The sequence below is a fragment of the Salmo salar genome, chromosome 19 (assembly GCF_965601325.2).
Source record: "Salmo salar chromosome 19, fSalSal1, whole genome shotgun sequence".
Taxonomy (NCBI): Eukaryota; Metazoa; Chordata; class Actinopteri; order Salmoniformes; family Salmonidae; genus Salmo; species Salmo salar.
Genome location: NC_138309.1, coordinates 36,859,589 through 36,883,097, shown reverse-complemented (window position 1 = coordinate 36,883,097; position 23,509 = coordinate 36,859,589). Strand labels below are relative to the sequence as shown.

General features: G+C 46.0%; 1 protein-coding gene across 3 annotated transcripts in view; it reads right to left on the bottom strand.

Annotated features, from left to right (window-relative positions):
- The window catches only part of lyst (lysosomal trafficking regulator), a 215,517-nt gene that overhangs the window by 82,105 nt on the left and 109,903 nt on the right, over positions 1–23,509 (bottom strand). For all 3 annotated transcript variants that reach the window (XM_045702248.2, XM_045702249.2, XM_045702250.2), the window contains 13 exons: positions 22,237–22,482; positions 21,809–21,856; positions 21,151–21,276; positions 17,290–17,439; positions 15,829–15,966; positions 13,133–13,331; positions 12,180–12,311; positions 11,447–11,972; positions 11,077–11,229; positions 5,008–5,188; positions 4,406–4,575; positions 3,121–3,351; positions 1,340–1,506 (listed from right to left, as the gene is read on the bottom strand). In XM_045702248.2, the coding sequence (XP_045558204.1) occupies positions 1,340–1,506; positions 3,121–3,351; positions 4,406–4,575; positions 5,008–5,188; positions 11,077–11,229; positions 11,447–11,972; positions 12,180–12,311; positions 13,133–13,331; positions 15,829–15,966; positions 17,290–17,439; positions 21,151–21,276; positions 21,809–21,856; positions 22,237–22,482 (2,467 nt within the window). The remainder of the gene's footprint in view (positions 1–1,339; positions 1,507–3,120; positions 3,352–4,405; positions 4,576–5,007; positions 5,189–11,076; positions 11,230–11,446; positions 11,973–12,179; positions 12,312–13,132; positions 13,332–15,828; positions 15,967–17,289; positions 17,440–21,150; positions 21,277–21,808; positions 21,857–22,236; positions 22,483–23,509) is intronic.

Here is a 23,509-nt window from a genome sequence, read left to right as displayed (position 1 = left end):
CTCTACCAGGCTATACTATACATACCCTATATACTCTACCAGGCTATACTATACCTCCCCTATATAATATATATACTCTACCAGGCTATAATATACCTCCCCTGTATAATATATATACTCTAGCAGGCTATACTATATACTCTAGCAGGCTATACTATTATATACTATAATATATAATACTATATATATAATATATAATACTCTACCAGGCTATACTATACCTCCCCTATATAATATATATACTCTACCAGGCTATACTATACCTACCCTGTATAATATATATATATACTCTACCAGGCTATACTATACCTACCCTGTATAATATATATACTCTACCAGGCTATACTATACCTCCCCTCTACCCTATATAATATATATACTCTACCAGGCTATACTATACCTCCCCTATATAATATATATATATACACTCTAACAGGCTATACTATACCTCCCCTCTACCCTATATAATATATATATATACTCTACCAGGCTATACTATACCTACCCTATATAATATATATACTCTACCAGGCTATACTATACCTCCCCTATATTATATACTCTACCAGGCTATACTATACCTCTCTTCTACCCGATATAATCAACAACCAATTTGACAGAGCTTGAAGAATTTAAATAATAATGTGTAAATGTTGCACAATCCAGGTGTGCAAAGCTCTTAGAGCCTTACCCAGAAAGACTCACAGCTCTTAGAGCCTTACCCAGAAAGACTCACAGCTCTTAGAGCCTTACCCAGAAAGACTCACAGCTCTTAGGGCCTTACCCAGAAAGACTCACAGCTCTTAGGGCCTTACCCAGAAAGACACAGCTCTTAGGGCCTTACCCAGAAAGACTCACAGCGCTTAGGGCCTTACCCAGAAAGACTCACAGCTCTTAGGGCCTTACCCAGAAAGATTCACAGCTGTAATCACTGTCTGAGGTGCTTATACAAAGTATTGGCTCAGGGGTAAATTAGATATTTCTGTATTTCATTTTCAATACATTAGCAAAAATTATGGGGCATTGTGTGTAGATGGGTGAGAAAAAAATTAATTTAATCCATTTTAAATTTAGACTGTAACAACAAAATGTGGAATAAGTCAAGGGGTATGAATACTTTCTGAAGGAACTGAACATGTACAGTAGAGTCGTCTACAATCCTGAAGTATTGAGAACCATGCTATACTGTACCACAGTACCCAACTCTCTAATATAGGTACCAGGCTATATCTCATCACAGTACCCTACTCTCTAATATAGGTACCAGGCTATATCGTACCCCAAGTTCGTCTCATCACAGTACCCTACTATCTTATATAGGTACCGGGCTATATCTTACCCTGGGTTCGTCTCATCTTGGACGTCTCCATGAAGCCCAGCAGTGTGATTAGGTCCTCTATGATCCTGAAGTATTGAGCACCAGAGGAGGAACAGGAATGGATGGTCACCGCGACCAACAGCTGTTGGATGTCGACCACTAGCAGTTTGTAGTCGTTCAGAGGTATACTGAGGAGAGAAATTGATTGAGACACAGACAGAGAGCAGCGTGTGAGCCATGCTACGCAACCCCTGGCAAACACTTCCATCGTTCTACTGAGAAAAACATCACTGGTGCACGCATTCTAGTTTCAAATGATTCCATGCAACAAAATCTCTGAGTGGGGCAGCTACATATTCATCTACCGTAAATTCCGGACTATAAGCCGCAACTTTTTTCCCAGGCTTTGAACCTCGCGGCTTAAACAATGACGCGGCTAATATATGGATATTTCCCGCTTTCAAAATTGTTTCTCCAAAAAAACACATTCTGTGACGTGCTCAGTTTTTTGGCGGCATGAAGCTTTCATTAGACCAATGAAATTGCCGAACGGGTTAAGGTCAAACAACTTTTTTGTTTACTGTTTAGATTAAATCGAGCGCTCTCAAACTTCCCATCATTCTGATTACGGTAGTCATTTTGTCACCCTCATCATGGCAAAGACACGGAGAAATGAATATGATGTAGCTTTCAAGTTGAAGGCGATTGATCTGGCTGTTGGAAAAGGAAATAGAGCTGCTGCACGGGAGCTTGGTCTTAATGAGTCGATGATAAGACGTTGGAAACAGCAGCGTGAGGAATTGACTCAGTGCAAAAAGACAACTACCGGTAAAGCTTACTGTAAATTTTTTATTTTTTGTTACAAGCCGTGTTTCGTTAAAGCCTATTTATTTTTGTTACAAGCCGTGTTTCGTTAAAGCCTGTGTAAAGTTAATTTGTTACAATGTACCGGAAGGCACCTGCGGCTTATAGACATGTGCGGCTTAATAGTCCGGAAATTACGGTATATATTATATAGCAGATTTAAATCTCTGTGTGACGCAGACCATCGTTATGTTTGGAGGAAAAAGGGGGAGGTTTGCAAGCCGAAGAACTCCATCCCAACCGTGAAGCACGGGGGTGGCAGCATCGTGTTGTGGGGGTGCTTTGCTGCAGGAGGGACTGGTGCACTTCACAAAATAGATGACATCATGAGGGTGGAAAATTATGTGGATATATTGAAGCAACATCTCAAGACATCAGTCACGAAGTTAAAGCTTGGTCGCAAATGGGTCTTCCAAATGGACAATGACCCCAAGCATACTTCCAAAGTTCTGGCAAAATGGCTTAAGGACAACAAAGTCAAGGTATTGGAGTGGCCATCACAAAGCCCTGACCACAAAGCCCTGACCTCAATCCTTTAGAACATTTGTGGACAGAACTGAAAATCGTGTGCGAGCAAAGAGGCCTACAAACCTGACTAAGTTACACCAGCTCTGTCAGGAAAAATGGGCCAAAATTCACCCAATTTATTGTGGGAAGCTTGTGGAAGGCTACCCGAAACGATTGACCCAAGTTAAACAATTTACAGGCAATGCTACCAAATACTAATTGAGTGTATGTAAACTTGTCACCCACTGGGAATGTGATGAAAGAAATAAAAGCTGAAATAAATCATTCTCTACTATTATTCTGACATTTCACATTCTTCAAATAAAGTGGTGATCCTAACTGACCTAAGACAGGGAATTTTACTAGGACTAAATGTCAGGAAATGTGGAAAACTGAGTTTAAATATATTTGGTAAAGGTGTATGTACTTACCCATGCTCCATGCCGTTGAGTGTAGACAGGGTATTGAAGAGGACGTAGAGCAGGCCGTGGTCCAGCAGTATGTCAGCCAGTTTGGGACAGGCGTTGACGAGCTGCAGTAGCATACAGAGCACGTTGTGGACCAGACTGTTCTCACACAGACTGTTCTCTATTAAACCCAGCACTGGGATGATACAACGCTTCCTGAAGGGACTGATGGTCTCCATGTCCTCCTGGTCTAGACTGGAAAATACAACAAGAATAAACACAACACTGACACCCTCATATTGTTTCTGTTTCATATCCGGCTCCTCCAGGCCTTGCTCTCTCCCCTCCCTATACTAACTCCTCCTCTCCCCTCCCTGTACTGACTCCTCCCCTCCCCTCCCTGTACTGACTCCTCCTCCAGGCCTTGCTCCCTCCCCTCCCTGTACTAACTCCTCCTCTCCCCTCCCTGTACTAACTCCTCCTCTCCCCTCCCTGTACTAACTCCTCCTCTCCCCTCCCTGTACTGACTCCTCCTCCAGGCCTTGCTCCCTCCCCTCCCTGTACTAACTCCTCCTCTCCCCTCCCTGTACTGACTCCTCCCCTCCCTGTACTGACACCTCCTCCAGGCCTTGCTCCCTCCCCTCCCTGTACTAACTCCTCCTCTCCCCTCCCTGTACTAACTCCTCCTCTCCCCTCCCTGTACTAACTCCTCCTCCCCCCTCCCTGTACTAACTCCTCCTCCAGGCCTTGCTCCCTCCCCTCCCTGTACTGACTCCTCATCCAGGCCTTGCTCCCTCCCCTCCCTGTACTAACTCCTCCTCTCCCCTCCCTGTACTGACTCCTCCTCCAGGCCTTGCTCCCTCCCCTCCCTGTACTGACTCCTCCTCCAGGCCTGGCTCCCTCCCCTCCTTGTACTAACTCCTCTCCCCTCCCTGTACTAACTCCTCCAGGCCTTGCTCTCTCCCCTCCCTGTACTGACTCCTCCTCCAGGCCTTGCTCCCTCCCCTCCCTGTACTGACTCCTCCTACAGGCCTTGCTCCCTCCCCTCCCCTCCCTGTACTGACTCCTCCTCCAGGCCTTGCTCCCTCCCCTCCCTGTACTGACTCCTCCTCCAGGCCTTGCTCCCTCCCCTCCCTGTACTGACTCCTCCTCCAGGCCTTGCTCCCTCCCCTCCCCTCCCTGTACTGACTCCTCCTCCAGGCCTTGCTCCCTCCCCTCCCTGTACTGACTCCTCCTCCAGGCCTTGCTCCCTCCCCTCCCTGTACTGACTCCTCCTCCAGGCCTTGCTCCCTCCCCTCCCTGTACGTACTCCTCCTCGAGGCCGACAGGTCGTCCAAACAGCATCTCCAGGAAGACCTCCAGCAGGCCCCGAGTCCCCTGGTGCAGGTACAGCTGATTGGCTAAGAGACTGAAGCCATGGTTCTTCAGGAACTTCTCCTTCTGCTCCTTAAACGCTCGGCTGAAGTAGGCATCCAGGAGCTGGAGAAAAGGAGACACAGTAAGCTGTCAAGAGCTAACCTAACATACTGGCATCCAGGAGCTAGAGAGAGGAGATAACATACTGGCATCCAGGAGCTAGAGAGAAGAGATAACATACTGGCATCCAGGAGCTGGAGAGAGATAATAACATACTGGTATCCAGGAGCTGGAGAGAGATAATAACATAATGGCATCCAGGAGCTGTAAAGAGGAGAAAGGAGATAACCCAACATAATGTCATCCAGGACCTACAGGGAGACTAGTACAAGGAGTGAGACACAGCAGCATTTGTCTAAAAGAACATGAGATCCCTGCTGAAGGCTGGGCTGAGGAAGGTGTCTAGGAGCTGGGACATAACTGCAACATAACACACAGTGGAAATGTGTTGGCCTGCGCCTTCCTTAGTGTGTGTACGCATACAAGAGCACTCACCTTCATAACCCCCTGCTGTATAAGGGGAGAGGAGTGGTTGACGAGGACGATAAGAGCTTCAGGTTGGACCAGCTTATCCATCACCTCCTCCAGCATCAGGTCTGGTAGTAGTAGCAGAACCCCTCTCAACAGGTCATATAGACCATAGCATATTAACACCAGGCAGTCCTCTGTACTGGACCTGTAATATTAGATTAATAATAACCTCATGTCATTACGAATCACATACAATCAATCATTATATTGTTACTCTACAATTCTACAACCTGAATATGGTTGTATTTGACAGTGTTGATGAAATAACGTCAGCTTGCTGTGACCGATGCTTGTTTATACACTGCACCGCTCTTAGTTCCATATTTTGACGTTGGGAGGTGGTAACATTTGGAGGCGTTTCCATGCATTGGACCAATCAAAATCAACATGATACCCTGGTCATTTTCACCTCCAGATCTGTGGCTTTCTACTTCAAAAACCCTGGCTTTCTACTCCTCTAACCCTGGCTTTCTACTCCTCTAACCCTGGCTTTCTACTCCTCTAACCATGGCTTTCTACTCCTATAACCCTGGCTTTCTACTCCTATAACCCTGGCTTGTCAGTTTACGTTTGAAGCGCCGTTCTGCCCACAGAGCAGTGACAGTCCTATTGAGCAGCGACCACTTCAGACCAAGGAAGTATTGACATTATACTCACTCTAATCATGGTACATTCTCTGAGTAAATAGTCTGGAACTTTTAAACTATATATGGTAGAGACAGGGTTTGCTAATGCAATTATCTATTTTCCTAAATATTTAATTAAATAATCATTTTATGGGTGAACATTCAACATATAGGTCATCTACAAGACCCTGCTAGGTAAAGTCCCCCCTTATCTCAGCTCACTGGTCACCATGGCAGCACCCACTCGTAGCACGCGCTCCAGCAGGTATATCTCTCTGGTCACCCCAAAAGCCAATTCCTCCTTCCAGTTCTCTGCTGCCAATGACTGGAACAAACTGCAAAAATGTCTGAAACTGGAAACACTTATCTCCCTCACTAGCTTTAAGCACCAGCTGTCAGAACAGCTCACAGATCACTGCACCTGTACATAGCCCATCTATAATTTAGCCCAAACAACTACCCCTTCCCCTACTGAATTTATTTATTTTGCTCCTTTGCACCCCAGTATTTCTACTTTGCACATCCATCTACTGCAAATCTATAATTCCCATGTTTTACTTGCTATATTGTATGTACTTCGCCACCATGGCCTATTTATTGCCTTTACCTCCCTTATCTCACCTCATTTGCTCACTTTGTATATTAACTTATTTTTCTACTGTATTATTGACTGTATGTTTGTTTTACTCCATGTGTAACTCTGTGTTGTTGTTTGTGTTGAACTGCTTTGCTTTATCTTGGCCAGGTCGCAGTTGTAAATGATACTTTTTTTTCAACTGGCCTATCTGGTTAAATAAAGGTGAAATAAAAATAAATAAAAATATAAACCCCAGCCAGTTCTCTAGACCTGTAATCAGAATAATACTAAATATCAAATCAATTGGAAACATCACCTGAACACGATTAGATTTTAAAAACCTCTTGATCACAATCAGATTTTTAATATTGCTAATATCACTCATTAAGGAAGGATTGCCACTGCTTTGCAGGGAGTCTTAAGAGAAGTCTGTCCATAATAAAGGCGCTGCTCTACCTTCTTAACAGCACTATCAACAAGGCAGGTCCTACAGGCCCTAGTTTCTACCTTCTTAACAGCACTATCAACAAGGCAGGTCCTACAGGCCCTAGTTTCTACCTTCTTAACAGCACTATCAACAAGGCAGGTCCTACAGGCCCTAGTTTCTAGCTTCTTAACAGCACAAACAACAAGGCAGGTCCTACAGGCCCTAGTTTCTACCTTCTTAACAGCACTAACAACAAGGCAGGTCCTACAGGCCCTAGTTTCTACCTTCTTAACAACACTATCAACAAGGCAGGTCCTGCAGGCCCTAGTTTTGTCACACCTGGACTACTATTCAGTCGTGTGGTCAGATGCCACAAAAAAAGGACTTATGAAAAATGTAATTGTCTCAGAACAGGGCAGCACGACTGGCCCTTGCATGTACACAGAGAGCAAACATTAATAATATGCATGTCAATCTCTCCTGGCTCAAAGTGGAGGAGAGATTGACTTCATCACTACTGGTATTTGTGAGAGGTAATGACATGTTGAATGCACCGAGCTGTCTGTTTAAACTACTGGCACACAGCTCAGACACCCATGCATACCCCACAAGACATGCCACCAGAGGTCTCTTCACAATTCCCAAGTCCAGAACAGACTATGGGAGGTGCACAGTACCACATAGAGCCATGACTACATGGAACTCTATTCCACATCAGGTAACTGATGCAGCAGTAGAATCAGATTTAAAAAACAGATAAGAATACACCTTATGGAACAACACAGACTGTGAAGAGACACACACACAGGTACAGACACACACACACACACACACACACACACACACACGCACACACACGCACGCACATACACACGATAACACATGCACATACACATAGATTTTGTATTGTAGATATGTGGTAGTAGAGCAGTGGTCTGAGGTAACACACTTAATGTATTGTAGATATGTGATAGTAGAGGTCTGAGGTAACACACTTAATGTATTATAGATATGTGGTCTGAGGTAACACACTTAATGTATTGTAGATATGTGGTAGTAGAGGTCTGAGGTTACACACTTAATGTATTGTAGATATGTGGTAGTAGAGTAGTGGTCTGAGGTAACACACTTAATGTATTGTAGATATGTGGTAGTAGTGGTCTGAGGTTACACACTTAATGTATTGTAGATATGTGGTAGTAGAGTAGTGGTCTGAGGGAACACAGTGTATTGTAGATATGTGGTAGTAGAGTAGTTTTCTGAGGTAACACACTGAATGTATTGTAGATATGTGGTAGTAGAGTAGTGTATGGCACCATCCCTATGGTGAAGCATGGTGGTGGCAGAATCATGCTGTGGGGATGTTCTTCAGCGGCAGGGACAGGGAGACTAGTCAGGATCGAGGGAATGATGAACGTAGCAAAGTACAGAGAGATCCTTGATGAAAACCTGCTCCAGAGCATTCAGGACCTCAGACTGGGGCGAAGGTTCACCTTCCAACAGGACAACAAACCCAAGCACACAGCCAAGACAATGCAGGAGTGGCTTCAGGACAAGTCTCTGAATGTTCTTGAGTGGCCCAGCCAGAGCCCAGACTTGAACCCGATTGAACATCTCTGGAGAGACCTGAAAATAGCTGTGCAGCAACGCTCCCCATCCAACCTGACAGAGCTTGAGAGGAGAAGAATGGGAGAAACTCCCCAAATACAGGTGTGCCAAGCTTGTAGCATCATACCCAAAAAGACTTGAGGCTGTAATCGTTGCCAAAGGTGCTTCAACAAAGTACTGAGTAAAGAGTCTGAATACTTATGTAAATGTGATTTCATTATTTTACTTACTGGGGGGGGGGGGGTGTCAATGCATATAGTCTGGGTAGCCATTTGATTACTGAACTGTTCAGCAGTTTTATGTCCGAGGTAGAAGCTGTTTAGAAGCCTTTTGGACCTAGACTTGGTGCTCTGGTACAGTTTGTCGTGCGGTAGCAGAGAGAACAGTCTATGACTAGGATGTTTCAAGCAGACCACCACAGTCCATGTGACCAAGAACACGAAGGTAACCTGTCTAAATGACTACCGACCCGTAGCACTCACATCTGTAGCCATGAAGTGCTTTTAAAGGCTGGTCATGGATCACATCAACCCCCAGGAAGAGTAGCTGCTGCCTTGGCAGGAACTAATGGGGATCCATAATAAACCCCAGGAAGAGTAGCTGCTGCCTTGACAGGAACTAATGATGATCCATAATAAACCCCAGGAAGAGTAGCTGCTGCCTTGGCAGGAACTAATGGGGATCCATAATAAACCCCAGGAAGAGTAGCTGCTGTTGCCTTGGCTGGAACTAATGGGGATCCATAATAAACCCCAGGAAGAGTAGCTGCTGCCTTGGCTGGAACTAATGGGGATCCATAATAAACCCCAGGAAGAGTAGCTGCTGCCTTGGCAGGAACTAATGGGGATCCTTAATAAACCCCAGGAAGAGTAGCTGCTGCCTTAGCAGGAACTAATGGGGATCCATAATAAATACAACCAGAGACTAAACATTAAGCTTTATCACAAATGATTAGCCCCACAGATGTCTTTTTCCTTTCTGAATGAGGTTACGGTTCCAGACACACAGAACAAACCCAGCCAGCGATAAGAGGGGTATTATACATGGGTTATGGTTATTGTCCTAGGAAGGAGGCCAGGTGCTCTCTTTATTGGTAGTGTGAGGTGTTTCGCTGCTGTGTTAACACGACAGGTGTTAACTGAGTGATCAGTCCAACAGAGCTCTGCTCAGTCAACATAACAAGGCTTCATAAACAGAGACAAGACTAATATTCAATAACAGGCACAAACAGACACAACCCAGAACAGATAAAGCTTGAAACACAGTCTCATTCAACCTCCAATATCATATCCTTTCATACGAGGTCTGTAGATGAAAGCAGAGAGACACTGGCTAGGTCGGGTTCTCTCCTACGCACACTGATGATGACTGAACAGAGGAGAGAGAGCAAAAAAGTGATAGGAGAGCGAGAGAGGGAGCAAAAGAGAGAGAGGAGAGACCGAGACAAATCAGAGAATAAAGAGCGAGAAAGAAAGAGTGAGAAGAGAGGATGTGGATGTAGATGAAATTACTCATTAGCTGATCCACTTGGTGAAAGGTTGAGAGTATTATTGGACTTTATCAAAGACAGCTTGATGACACTCAGCTGAGATAGAGAGATGAGACGGAAATATAGATAAAGTGGAGGGACTGTCAATTCAACAGAAACTCATCTTCACTGATGGTAGTTAGAGATACAGGACGCTTCCCAATGCGGAACCCTGTTCCCTATACAGAGCCCTATGGGTCCTGGTCAACAGTAGTCCACTATATAGAGCCCTATGGGTCCTGGTCAACAGTAGTCCACTATATAGAGCCCTATGGGTCCTGGTCAACAGTAGTCCACTATATAGAGCCCTATGGGTCCTGGTCAACAGTAGTCCACTATATAGAGCCCTATGGGTCCTGGTCAACAGTAGTCTCAAGTCATGGAACAGAAGGAAGTATGAAGGCTGCATGGTCACACTGACAACAGGAATAATATAACTAGATACTAGCTGTCTGATGATTCACACTGCTGTTGTATCACTAACATGGTGTTTGACCTGTGTCAGTGAAGGATGGTGACCGTGCTGAAAGGCTTGTGAGTGGACACGATCTGATCAGCCACATCATTTATCCAGTGAATCTAAGAGTGTTGGGTGATATCCACATGGTCATACCGCCATACTGTTTCTGTAGCATACCGGGTATGCAGTATTACCAAATGTGCACACTAGGGGCGCTATATATACTTTTTACACACAAAACAACGTAGGCAACAGGGATCTTGACCCAGGAGGGGGTTGAATATCTCTGCTGTAGCCAAGACGCTTGATCTTGACATCTAGCCACTTAGCTAGTAAGTTAGCGAACCATCTAACAGTGGGTAGTCTGTATTGGGTAGTCTGTATTGGAGCATGACACCTAACAGGTGTAGTGGGTAGTCTGTATTGGAGCATGAGATCTAACAAGTGTAGTGGGTAGTCTGTAGTGGGTAGTCTGTAGTGGGTAGTCTGTAGTGGAGCATGACACCTAACAGGTGTAGTGTGTAGTCTGTATTGGGTAGTCTGTAGTGGGTAGTCTGTAGTGGAGCATGAGATCTAACAGGTGTATTGAGTAGTCTGTAGTGGGTAGTCTGTAGTGGGTAGTCTGTAGTGGAGCATGAGATCTAATAGGTCTATTGGGTAGTATGTAGTGGGTAGTCTGTAGTGGGTAGTCTGTAGTGGGTAGTCTGTAGTGGGTAGTCTGTAGTGGGTAGTCTGTAGTGGGTAGTTTGTATTGGAGCATGACACCTAACAGGTGTAGTGAGTGTGTTATTCTATAGAGTAGTGTACCTGTCGTTGCTCGAGTCTTTTCTGTAGGCCCTCTCGTATCCAGGTGAGTACGAGTAGCTCTCCCAGTCTTCTGGTAGTGTCCCACGGTCGGCCACGCTGGGCCAACGACCGAGGGCCAGGCTCCCATTCTGAGCAGGGAAGGCCAGGCCCAGGCTGGATGAATAAATGAAGGAATTCATTGTATTAGACATATTTTAAAAGGTAGAGTCAGCGATGTACAAAGTAAACAACAATATCAGTTGGATTTCTGCAACGTTTATGAGAGGTGAAGCACAAGGCTAAACCTGTCCTCTGATTTGGTCCCTATGGGCCCTGGTCAAAAGCACTTTATAAGGAAAAGGTGCCCTTTGGAATCAAAATATCCAGTCACCTGGCCAGGTTAGAGGAGCTCCTCTGAAACGATGTGATCCCCTTCAGACTGTCCGGCCTCTGTGGCACCTCATCGCTCGCCCAATCAAAACGGTCCTCAGATTCGGCACCGCCCACGCTGCCCTCAACCAGACTATCCACCTCCCCCCTCTCCTCCACCCCCTCCTCCCCATCTACCTCCCCCCTCCCCTCCACCTCCTCGATACTGATGGACGGGGTATGTGGTGCCTCTCCTCCCTCTCGGGAGTCACAGATGGTTTTCGCAGACTCACAGCTAGACAGGAGCTGCTCCTCCCCTCCCCCTCCTCCTCCTCCTCCTCCTCCTCCTCGCTTTAGAGTCTCTGTGCTTCCCAGAATCACCCCCTCTCCCTCCTGGCCCTCCCTGGGGCTCCCAGCCCCTCCATGGCTCACACAGGGCCTGAGCAACGGGGAGGAGTTGGGCGAGGGGGTCAGGTTGGCGGGCCGGAGGGACAGGGACTGGTCGTCTCCTCCGTGTTCAGGTGACGGAGGCTGAAGGTGGATGGTACCTTCAGAGGGAAACAGATGTACCTAAATATAAATATCATGCCACTCCCAACATGTTTAATAGGAAAGGGAAAAGGTCTGGGCAGAACAAAGTGCAGAAGAATATGTATATTTGTTTCCTGGGCGGATACTATCGTACAGGTGTTCTGCACCAATGGAGAGCGAGAAACATGTCACTGCATGAAGACAAAAATAATGACTGTAGGTACCTTCAGGAAGAGGGTCCTCAGTGAAGACAGCCGTGGAGAGAGAGACCACTGAGCTACCAGTTGACTTCCATCCACTGTTGATATTTCTCATATACATTATGGACTGGACTTTCTCCTGGTACAGCTCACCATCTACAGGACAACAGACAACATATAAATACTGGTCCTTCACCTGGTACAGCTCACCATCTACAGGACAACAGACAACATATAAATACTGGTCCTTCACCTGGTACAGCTCACCATCTACAGGACAACAGACAACATATAAATACTGGTCCTTCACCTGGTACAGCTCACCATCTACAGGACAACAGACAACATATAAATACTGGTCCTTCACCTGGTACAGCTCACCATCTACAGGACAACAGACAACATATATATACTGGTCCTTCACCTGGTACAGCTCACCATCTACAGGACAACAGACAACATATATATACTGGTCCTTCACCTGGTACAGCTCACCATCTACAGGACAACAGACAACATATAAATACTGGTCCTTCACCTGGTACAGCTCACCATCTACAGGACAACAGACAACATATATATACTGGTCCTTCACCTGGTACAGCTCACCATCTACAGGACAACAGACAACATATATATACACTGGTCCTTCACCTGGTACAGCTCACCATCTACAGGACAACAGACAACATATATATACACTGGTCCTTCACCTGGTACAGCTCACCATCTACAGGACAACAGACAACATATATATACTGGTCCTTCACCTGGTACAGCTCACCATCTACAGGACAACAGACACAAAACAGTCTAACATCTGGAGACAACAGACACACTACTGTCAGTGGTGTTAAGTACTTTATGTAAAAGCAGACACCTTGGTAGAAAATTACTATTTAAAGTAAAAGTCACCTATTGAATACCTGAGTTTGACTATATTAATTGAACCAGGAAGTGTGTGTAAAAAAACCCACCTATGTGTAGTGAGAAGTAGAAGCTTGAAGGCGTATGACAAACGTAGGTGTTAGTGGGCGGGTGCACGGCGAGGAGGAAGTTGTAGACCAATCGGAGGAGGTCTAGGTCCGGAGGGGAACCCAACACTTCCTGGATGATCTTAACGAAAGACAGACACACTTCCTGTGGGATGGAGGTCAGGTGCTCGTCCCGATGCTCCTGGGGGACAAACACAGAGAATGAGGAGGTCTGTTAGTTAACGTGAGGAAAATGCAGTCTTTTAAATTACATTGACTTTTTAGTCATTTAGCAGACTCTCTGATCCAGAGCCACTACAGTAGTGAGTCATTTAGCAGACTCTCTGATCCAGAGCCACTACAGTAGTGAGTCATTTAGCAGACTCTCTGATCCAGAGCCTCTACAGTAGTGAGTCATTTAGCAGACTCTCTGATCCAGAGCCTCTACAGTACTGAGTCATTTAACAGACTCTCTGATACAGAGCCACTACAGTAGTGAGTCATTTAGCAGACTCTCTTATCCAGAGCCACTACAGTAGTGAGTCATTTAGCAGACTCTCTTATCCAGAACCACTACAGTAGTGAGTCATTTAGCAGACTCTCTGATCCAGAGCCACTACAGTAGTGAGTCATTTAGCAGACTCTCTGATCCAGAGCCACCACAGTAGTGAGTCATTTAGCAGACTCTCTGATCCACCACAGTAGTGAGTCATTTAGCAGACTCTCTGATCCAGAGCCACTACAGTAGTGAGTCATTTAGCAGACACTCTTATCCAGAGCCACTACAGTAGTGAGTCATTTAACAGACTCTCTGATCCAGAGCCACCACAGTAGTGAGTCATTTAGCAGACTCTCTGATCCAGAGCCACCACAGTAGTGAGTCATTTAGCAGACTCTCTGATCCAGAGCCACTACAGTAGTGAGTCATTTAGCAGACTCTCTGATCCAGAGCCACTACAGTAGTGAGTCATTTAACAGACTCTCTGATCCAGAGCCACTACAGTAGTGAGTCATTTAGCAGACACTCTTATCCAGAGCCACTACAGTAGTGAGTCATTTAGCAGACTCTCTGATCCACCACAGTAGTGAGTCATTTAACAGACTCTCTGATCCGGAGTCACTACAGTAGTGAGTCATTTAACAGACTCTCTGATCCGGAGTCACTACAGTAGTGAGTCATTTAACAGACTCTCTGATCCGGAGTCACTACAGTAGTGAGTCATTTAACAGACTCTCTGATCCGGAGTCACTACAGTAGTGAGTCATTTAACAGACTATCTGATCCAGAGCCACTACAGCAGTGAGTCATTTAGCAGACACTCTTATCCAGAGTCACTACAGTAGTGAGTCATTTAGCAGACTCTCTGATCCAGAGCCACTACAGTAGTGAGTCATTTAGCAGACTCTCTGATCCAGAGCCACTACAGCAGTGAGTCATTTAGCAGACACTCTTATCCAGAGTCACTACAGTAGTGAGTCATTTAGCAGACTCTCTGATCCAGAGCCACTATAGTAGTGAGTCATTTAGCAGACTCTCTGATCCAGAGCCACCACAGTAGTGAGTCATTTAGCAGACTCTCTGATCCAGAGCCACCACAGTAGTGAGTCATTTAGCAGACTCTCTGATCCACCACAGTAGTGAGTCATTTAGCAGACTCTCTGATCCAGAGCCACTACAGTAGTGAGTCATTTAACAGACTCTCTGATCCAGAGCCACTAGAGTAGTGAGTCATTTAGCAGACACTCTTATCCAGAGCCACTACAGTAGTGAGTCATTTAACAGACTCTCTGATCCAGAGCCACCACAGTAGTGAGTCATTTAGCAGACTCTCTGATCCACCACAGTAGTGAGTCATTTAGCAGACTCTCTGATCCAGAGCCACTACAGTAGTGAGTCATTTAACAGACTCTCTGATCCAGAGCCACTAGAGTAGTGAGTCATTTAGCAGACACTCTTATCCAGAGCCACTACAGTAGTGAGTCATTTAACAGACTCTCTGATCCAGAGCCACTACAGTAGTGAGTCATTTAGCAGACACTCTTATCCAGAGCCACTACAGTAGTGAGTCATTTAGCAGACTCTCTGATCCACCACAGTAGTGAGTCATTTAGCAGACTCTCTGATCCACCACAGTAGTGAGTCATTTAGCAGACTCTCTGATCCAGAGTCACTACAGTAGTGAGTCATTTAGCAGACTCTCTTATCCAGAGCCTCTACAGTACTGAGTCATTTAACAGACTCTCTGATACAGAGCCACTACAGTAGTGAGTCATTTAGCAGACTCTCTTATCCAGAGCCACTACAGTAGTGAGTCATTTAGCAGACTCTCTTATCCAGAGCCACTACAGTAGTGAGTCATTTAGCAGACTCTCTGATCCAGAGCCACTACAGTAGTGAGTCATTTAGCAGACTCTCTGATCCAGAGTCACTACAGTAGTGAGTCATTTAGCAGACACTCTTATCCAGAGTCACTACAGTAGTGAGTCATTTAACAGACTCTCTGATCCAGAGCCACTACAGTAGTGAGTCATTTAACAGACTCTCTGATCCAGAGCCAATACAGTAGTGAGTCATTTAGCAGATTCTCTGATCCAGAGCCACTACAGCAGTGAAAACATTGCTGCAACATGATTAGTTAGTAAAAAAAGTTGCTTTCTAAATGCATCTTGTTCATTCAGAACGGATATAAGGTTCTTACCTGTAGTACTTGACAGGTGAGCAGGAAGCGGTGGACCACCTGGGCTTTGAGAAACTGTCTGATGTTGAACACCTGCTGGGGGTGGTGAACCCTGATGAGGATCTCTAACGCTGCCAGCAGAGTCTCCCAGACACCACCCTGTTAGAGAGACATAACATGTATTAATACACAGCTACTGTAACCCTGACCCTAACCCTGACCCTGTTAGAGAGACATAACATGTATTAATACACAGCTACAGTAACCCTGACCCTAACCCTGACCCTGTTAGAGAGACATAACATGTATTAATACACAGCTACAGTAACCCTGACCCTAACCCTGACCCTGTTAGAGACATAACATGTATTAATACACAGCTACTGTAACCCTGACCCTAACCCTGACCCTGTTAGAGAGACATAACATGTATTAATACACAGCTACTGTAACCCTGACCCTAACCCTGACCCTGTTAGAGAGACATAACATGTATTAATACACAGCTACTGTAACCCTGACCCTAACCCTGACCCTGTTAGAGAGACATAACATGTATTAATACACAGCTACTGTAACCCTGACCCTAACCCTGACCCTGTTAGAGAGACATAACATGTATTAATACACAGCTACTGTAACCCTGACCCTAACCCTGACCCTGTTAGAGAGACATAACATTTATTAATACACAGCTACTGTAACCCTGACCCTAACCCTGACCCTGTTAGAGAGACATAACATGTATTAATACACAGCTACAGTAACCCTGACCCTAACCCTGACCCCAACCCAAACCTAACCCAAACCCTGACCCCAACCCTGACTCTAACACTAACCCAACACTAACCCAACCCTGACCCTAACCCTGACCCGACCCTGACCCTAACCCAACCCTAACCCAACCCTGACCCTAACCCAACCCTGACCCTAACCCAACCCTGACCCTAACCCTGAAATGGGTGGTATACCCTGACTCTAACCCTGAAATGGTGGTATACCCTGACCCTAACCCTGAAATGGTAGTATACCCTGATGAAGATCGAGGGCTGCTAGCAGGATCTCCCATAGATCTGACTGATAAAGAGGTGAAAGACAGTTAAACAACAGCAAAGCTGCTTATGCTCCCATTTCACAGCTTTATTGACAACGTTTCAATCCCAAACTGACCAACATCCAACGTTGTCAATAAAGTGGTGAATTGGGAGCTTTGACAGGCGCACGGGCCTGGCTGTCCTCTGACAGGCGCACGGGCCTGGCTGTTCTTTCGTAGTATTCTTTATTAGCCCAGCACTCATGTTTTTAAGGATGTGCATATGACCACAAACTCTTCTAAAAGACAGCGTTAAAGCACACAGTTTTAAGAAAATATAAATAACTTGTGTTTCAAATGGTATTGGTAAATCCTACCTGCAGTATTTCAAAATATCCTGGTATACAGTAATACTAAATACCTGCCCATGCATCCATCACTGAGTTTACCTGAGCCTTGGCCCAGATCTTCCAGTCCAGCAGAACCTCAGACAGCAGCTTGATGTCCTGGACCACGGCTGTAGACTCTGTGTCCAGGTGGAACTGACCGTCTTCCCCTAGAGTTAAGATAGGACTACTACAGCTCCCATCTAACAAGGTCTACAGACAGACAGAGAGACAGAGAGAGAGACAGAGAGAAGAAGAGAAGAGCAAAAAGATAAATACTTGACACATTGGAAATAATTAACTAACAAACTAGAATGCTATTTGGCCCTAAACAGAGAGTACACATTGGCAGAATACCTGACCACTATGACTGACCCAAACTTAAGGAAAGCTTTGACTATGTACAGACTCAGTGAGCATAGCCTTGCTATTGAGAAAGGCCGCCGTAGGCAGACCTGGCTCTCAAGAGAAGACAGGATATGTGCACACTGCCCACAAAATGAGGTGGAAACTGAGCTGCACTTCCTAACCTAACCTCCTGCCAAATGTATGACCATATTAGAGTAAATCTGAGGAAAACTCTACCGAAATTCTACCAACACATTGACTTTAGTACTCACGCTGGGAAAACACTGAACCACTGCTACTCAACTTTTCAAAATGCCTACAAGGCCCTCCCCCGCCCTCCCTTTGGCAAATCTGATCACGACTCCATTTTGCTCCTCCCTTCCTATAGGCATAAACTCAAACAGGAAGTACACGTGCTAAGGTCTATTCAGCGCTGGTCTGACCAATCGGAATCCATGCATCAAGATTGTTTCGATCATGCGGACTGGGATATGTTCCGGGTAGCCTCTGAAAATAACATAGACGAACACACGGATATGGTGACTGAGTTCATCAGGAAGTGTATAGGAGATGTTGTACCCACTGTGACTATTAAAATCTACCCAAACCAAAAACTGTGGATAGAAGGCAGCATTCACGCAAAACTGAAAGCACGAACCACTGCATTTAACCATGGCAAGGTAACTGGGAATATGGTTGAATACAAACAGTGTAGCTATTCCCTCCGTAAGGCAATCAAACAGGCAAAACATCAGTATAGAGACAAAGTGGAGTCACAATTCAACGGCTCAGACACGAGACGTATGTGGCAGTGTCTACAGACTATCACGGACTACAAAAAGAAAACCAGCCACGTCCCCAACACCGATGTCTTGCTTCCGGACAAGCTAAACATCTTCTTCCCACGCTTTGAGGATAACACAGAGCCAACAACGCGGCCCGCTACCAAGGACTGTGGGCTCTCCTTCTCTGTGACCGACGTGAGTAAGATATTTAAGCGTGTTAACCCTCGCAAGGCTGCCCAGACGACATCCCAAGCCATGTCCTAAGAGCATGTGCAGACCAGCTGGCTGGAGTGTTTACGGACATATACAATGCTGTTCATTGACTACAGCTCAGCCTTCAACACCATAGTACCCTCCACGCTCATTATTAAGCTGGAGGCCCTGGGTCTGAACCCTGCCCTGTGCAACTTGGTCCTGGACTTCCTGATGGGCTGTCCCCAGGTGGTGAAGGTAAGAAACAACACCTCCACTTCGCTGATCCTCAACACAGGGGCACCACAAGGGTGCGTGCTCAGCCCCGTCTTGTACTCACTGTTCACCCATGACTGTGTGGCCATGCCTCCAACTCAATCATCAAGTTTGCAGACGACACAACAGTAGTAGGCCTGATTACCAACAATGACGAGACGGCCGACAGGGAAGTGGGGGCCCTGGTGTAGTGGTGCCAGGAAAATAACCTCTCCCTCAACATCAACAAAATGATGGAGCTGATCGTGGACTTCAGGAAACAGCAGAGCATGCCTCTATCCACATCGATGGTACTGCAGTGGAGAAGATGGAAAGCTTCAAGTTCCTCGGTGTACACATCACTGAAACTGAAAATGGTCCACCCACACAGACAGCGTGGTGAAGAAGAAGCAACAGCACCTCTTCAACCTCAGGAGCCTGAAAAAAATTGGCTTGGCCCCTAAAACCCTTAACTTTTACAGATGCACAATTGAGCACACCCTGTCAGGCTATATCACCGCCAGCTACGGCAAATCCAGGGCTCTCCAGAGGGTGGTGCGGTCTGCCCAACACATCACCGGGGGCAAACTACCTGCCCTCCAGGACACCTACAGCACCCGATGTCACAGGAAGGCCAAAAAGTTCAACGAGGACAACAACCCCCCGAGCCACTGCCTGTTCACCCCACTATCATCCAGAAGGCGAGGTCAGTACAGGTGCATCAAAGCTGGGACCGAGAGACTGAAAAACAGCTTCTATCTCAAGTCAATCAGAGTGTTAAATAGCCATCACTAGGCGGCTACCACCTGGTTACTCAACCCTGCACCTTAGAGGCTGCTGCCCCATATACATAGACATAGGGGGGTATTGTGTGTAGATTGTTGAAGGAAAAAACAATTGAATCAATTTTGGAATAAGGCTGTAACGTAACAAAATGTGGGAAAAGTTAAGGGGTCTGAATACTTTATGAACACACTGTATTTCAATGATTCCAACAGTTCACCCAAGTGTTTTGATCTATATCGCAAGTGGAATCTCAATCTGTCTGTCAACACTACTGGCGTTTCCATTCTCCTGAGACACCCTGCCTCTATTGAGCAGGCCACAGCCAGGTCCATTTATAACGTCCACTGCAGTGGCAATACATCACCAGACCTACTTCTGTTTTCACAATGTCCTACACACAGAAACAGATGCACGGATGAATACAGACAGCATCGATGTTTTCACCCAGCAGTTACAGACAGACAGACAGACAGACAGACAGACAGACAGACAGACAGACAGACAGACAGGCAGACAGACCGACAGGCAGACCGACAGGCAGACAGACAGGCAGACCGACAGACAGGCAGACAGACAGACTGACCGGCAGGCAGACCGGCAGGCAGGCAGGCAGACCGACCGACAGGCAGACCGGCAGGCAGGCAGGCAGACCGACCGACAGGCAGACCGACAGGCAGGCAGGCAGACCAACAGGCAGACCGACAGGCAGGCAGGCAGACCAACAGGCAGACCGACAGGCAGGCAGGCAGACCAACAGGCAGACCGACAGGCAGGCAGACCAACAGGCAGGCAGGCAGGCAGACAGACCAACAGGCAGGCAGGCATTGATGTCATTACTCAGCTCAGGTAAAATACAGGAACATCAGTACACTGCCTCTCAGCAGAGAAAACCATTGGATATCACAGTTGCAGTAGTAGCAACTCACTGCACACACATATCAGATAACTGAGGCCCAAAGCAGACGAGATGATTTGAAACTGATCCACGGGGATTCAGAGCAGAGCATCAACAGGACCAAGGACTAGATGATATGAAACTGATCCATGAGGATTCAGAGCACCAACAGGACCAAGGACTAGATGATATGAAACTGATCCATGGAGATTCAGAGCACCAACAGGACCAAGGACTAGATGATATGAAACTGATCCATGGGGATTCAGAGCACCAACAGGACCAAGGACTAGATGATATGAAAATGATCCATGGGGATTCAGAGCACCAACAGGACCAAGGACTAGATGATATGAAAATGATCCATGGGGATTCAGAGCACCAACAGGACCAAGGACTAGATGATATGAAAATGATCCATGGGGATTCAGAGCACCAACAGGACCAAGGACTAGATGATATGAAACTGATCCATGGGGATTCAGAGCACCAACAGGACCAAGGACTAGATGATATGAAACTGATCCATGGGGATTCAGAGCACCAACAGGACCAAGGACTAGATGATATGAAACTGATCCATGGGGATTCAGAGCATCAACAGGACCAACAACAGCAAAAACCAATACAAGGATTCATCATATGCCTGGTCACATGACTCACCTTGAGAATATGGTATCCCACGATGCACTTGGACTTGATGAGGACCTGGTGTATCATGGAGTAACCATGGTAACAGTCCATCTCATTGATACGGTGCTGGTTGTACTTGGCCAGAGAGAGTAGCACCTGGACATAGAATTACATATTACAACTCTAGAATGGACATAGAATTACATATTACAATTCACTGGGGTCCCAGTAGCACGCCGCGTTACAACTCACTGGGGTCCCAGTAGCACGCCACGTTACAACTCACTGGGGTCCCAGTAACACGCCACGTTACAACTCACTGGGGTCCCAGTAACACGCCAAAACTATCCACCTTGGTAAAGGAGAACTTTCATTCGAGATCAAATATGGTCGAATATTGTAAAAAACTATTAATTTGCATTTATATCGGCACAGGTGCTTTGTTAACCTGCTAGCCAGACAATAATTTAACCCAGTGGTTCTCAAACCTCTCCTCTGGGACATCCAGTTGTTCCAGGTATGTGATTATTCCAGAGCTAGCACCTGATTCCACTTGTCAACTAATCATCAAGCCCTTGACAAGGTGAATCAGGTGAGCTAGTTCAGAGCTACCACAACAGTGTGAAACGTCTGGAGATGCCAGAGGAGAAGTCTGAGAAGCACTGATTTAATGAGGATATCTGTGTACCTGGAGAGCTAGGGCCTGGGTCTGCTCACTGTCACTTAGCTCCACCACCTGGAAACACACACACACACACACACACACACACACACACACACACACACACACACACACACACACACACACACACACACACACACACACACGAGAGAAAGAGAGAGATGGAGAGGGGAGGGACATGACAACAGAAAGAGAGAGATTGGCTTAATAAGAACACATTGAGAAGAACACAGTGAATCCAACCTATCTTGTGTAAATTTCCTTCAAGTAGAAATGAAATGACAGTTACGTTCAAGAAGCTTCCTCACAAAAATACAGAAAAAAGCTTTCCAGGCCAAATGAAACCAGCAGAGAGACTAACATCATCAATAGACCCAAAGAGGACTATGAAGGCCCCGGTTCCTCCTATTAATAGTATGTAGACTATGTCCTACCCGTGCAAAGAGGAATACGAAGGCCCCGGTTCCTCCTCTCTTGTGTAGGACGTTCTGCAGGCCCTGTGGTTCTACAGGCAACATGGTCCTGAGTATGTGTGTCTCCAGCACTGCAGACTGGACCTCTCTAGAGCTGAAGGGTCTCTGAGACACCACGGTCTTAGCCTGGCCCTTCAGACGGATCACTGGCTCATAGATGGTATACACCCTGGGGCTGCTGGGGGCGTACACTACTGCCAGACACTCCTGTAGAAACATAGAGATATAGTATCATAGATGGTATACACCCTGGGGCTGCTGGGGGCGTACACTACTGCCAGACACTCCTGTAGAAACATAGATATATAGTATCATAGATATACTACAGACACTCCAATAGAAACATAGTTATAGTATCATAGATATGCCACACAGACACTCCTAAAGAAACAGAGACAGAATGTCATAGATACACCACACACAGACCGTGCTATAGAAACATAGATATATAATATCATAGAACACAGACACTACTGCCAGACACTCCTATAGAAACATAGAGATATAGTATGAAGGTCAGTCAATCCGGAAAATGTCAAGAACTTTGAAAGTTTCTTCAAGTACAGTTGCAAAAACCATCAAGCACTATGATGAAACTGGCTCTCATGAGGACCGCCACAGGAAAGGAAGACCCAGAGTTACCTCTGCAGCAGAGGATAAGTTCATTAGAGTTACCAACCTCAGAAATTGCAGCCCAAATAAATGCTTCACAGAGTTCAAGTAACAGATATATCAACATCAACTGTTCAGAGGAGACTGTGTGAATCAGGCCTTCATGGCCGAATGGCTGTAAAGAAACCACTACTAAAGAACACCAATAATAAGAAGAGACTTGCTTGGACCAAAAAACACGAGCAATGGACATTATACCAGTGGAAATCTGTCCTTTGGTCTGATGAGTCCAAATTTGCGATTTTTGGTTCCAACCGCCGTGTCTTTCTGAGACGCAGAGTAGGTGAACGGATGATCTCTGTATGTGTGGTTCCCACAGTGAAGCATGGAGAAGGAGGTGTGATGGTGCTTTGCTGGTGACATTGTGATTTATTTAGAATTCAAGGCAGACTTAACCAGCATGGCTACCACAGCATTCTGCAGCAATACGCCATCCCATCTGGTTTGTGCTTAGTGGGACTATCATTTGTTTTCAACAGGACAATGACCCAACACACCTCCAGGCTGTGTAAGGGCTGTTTGACCAAGAAGGAGAGAGATGGAGTGCTGCATCAGATGACCT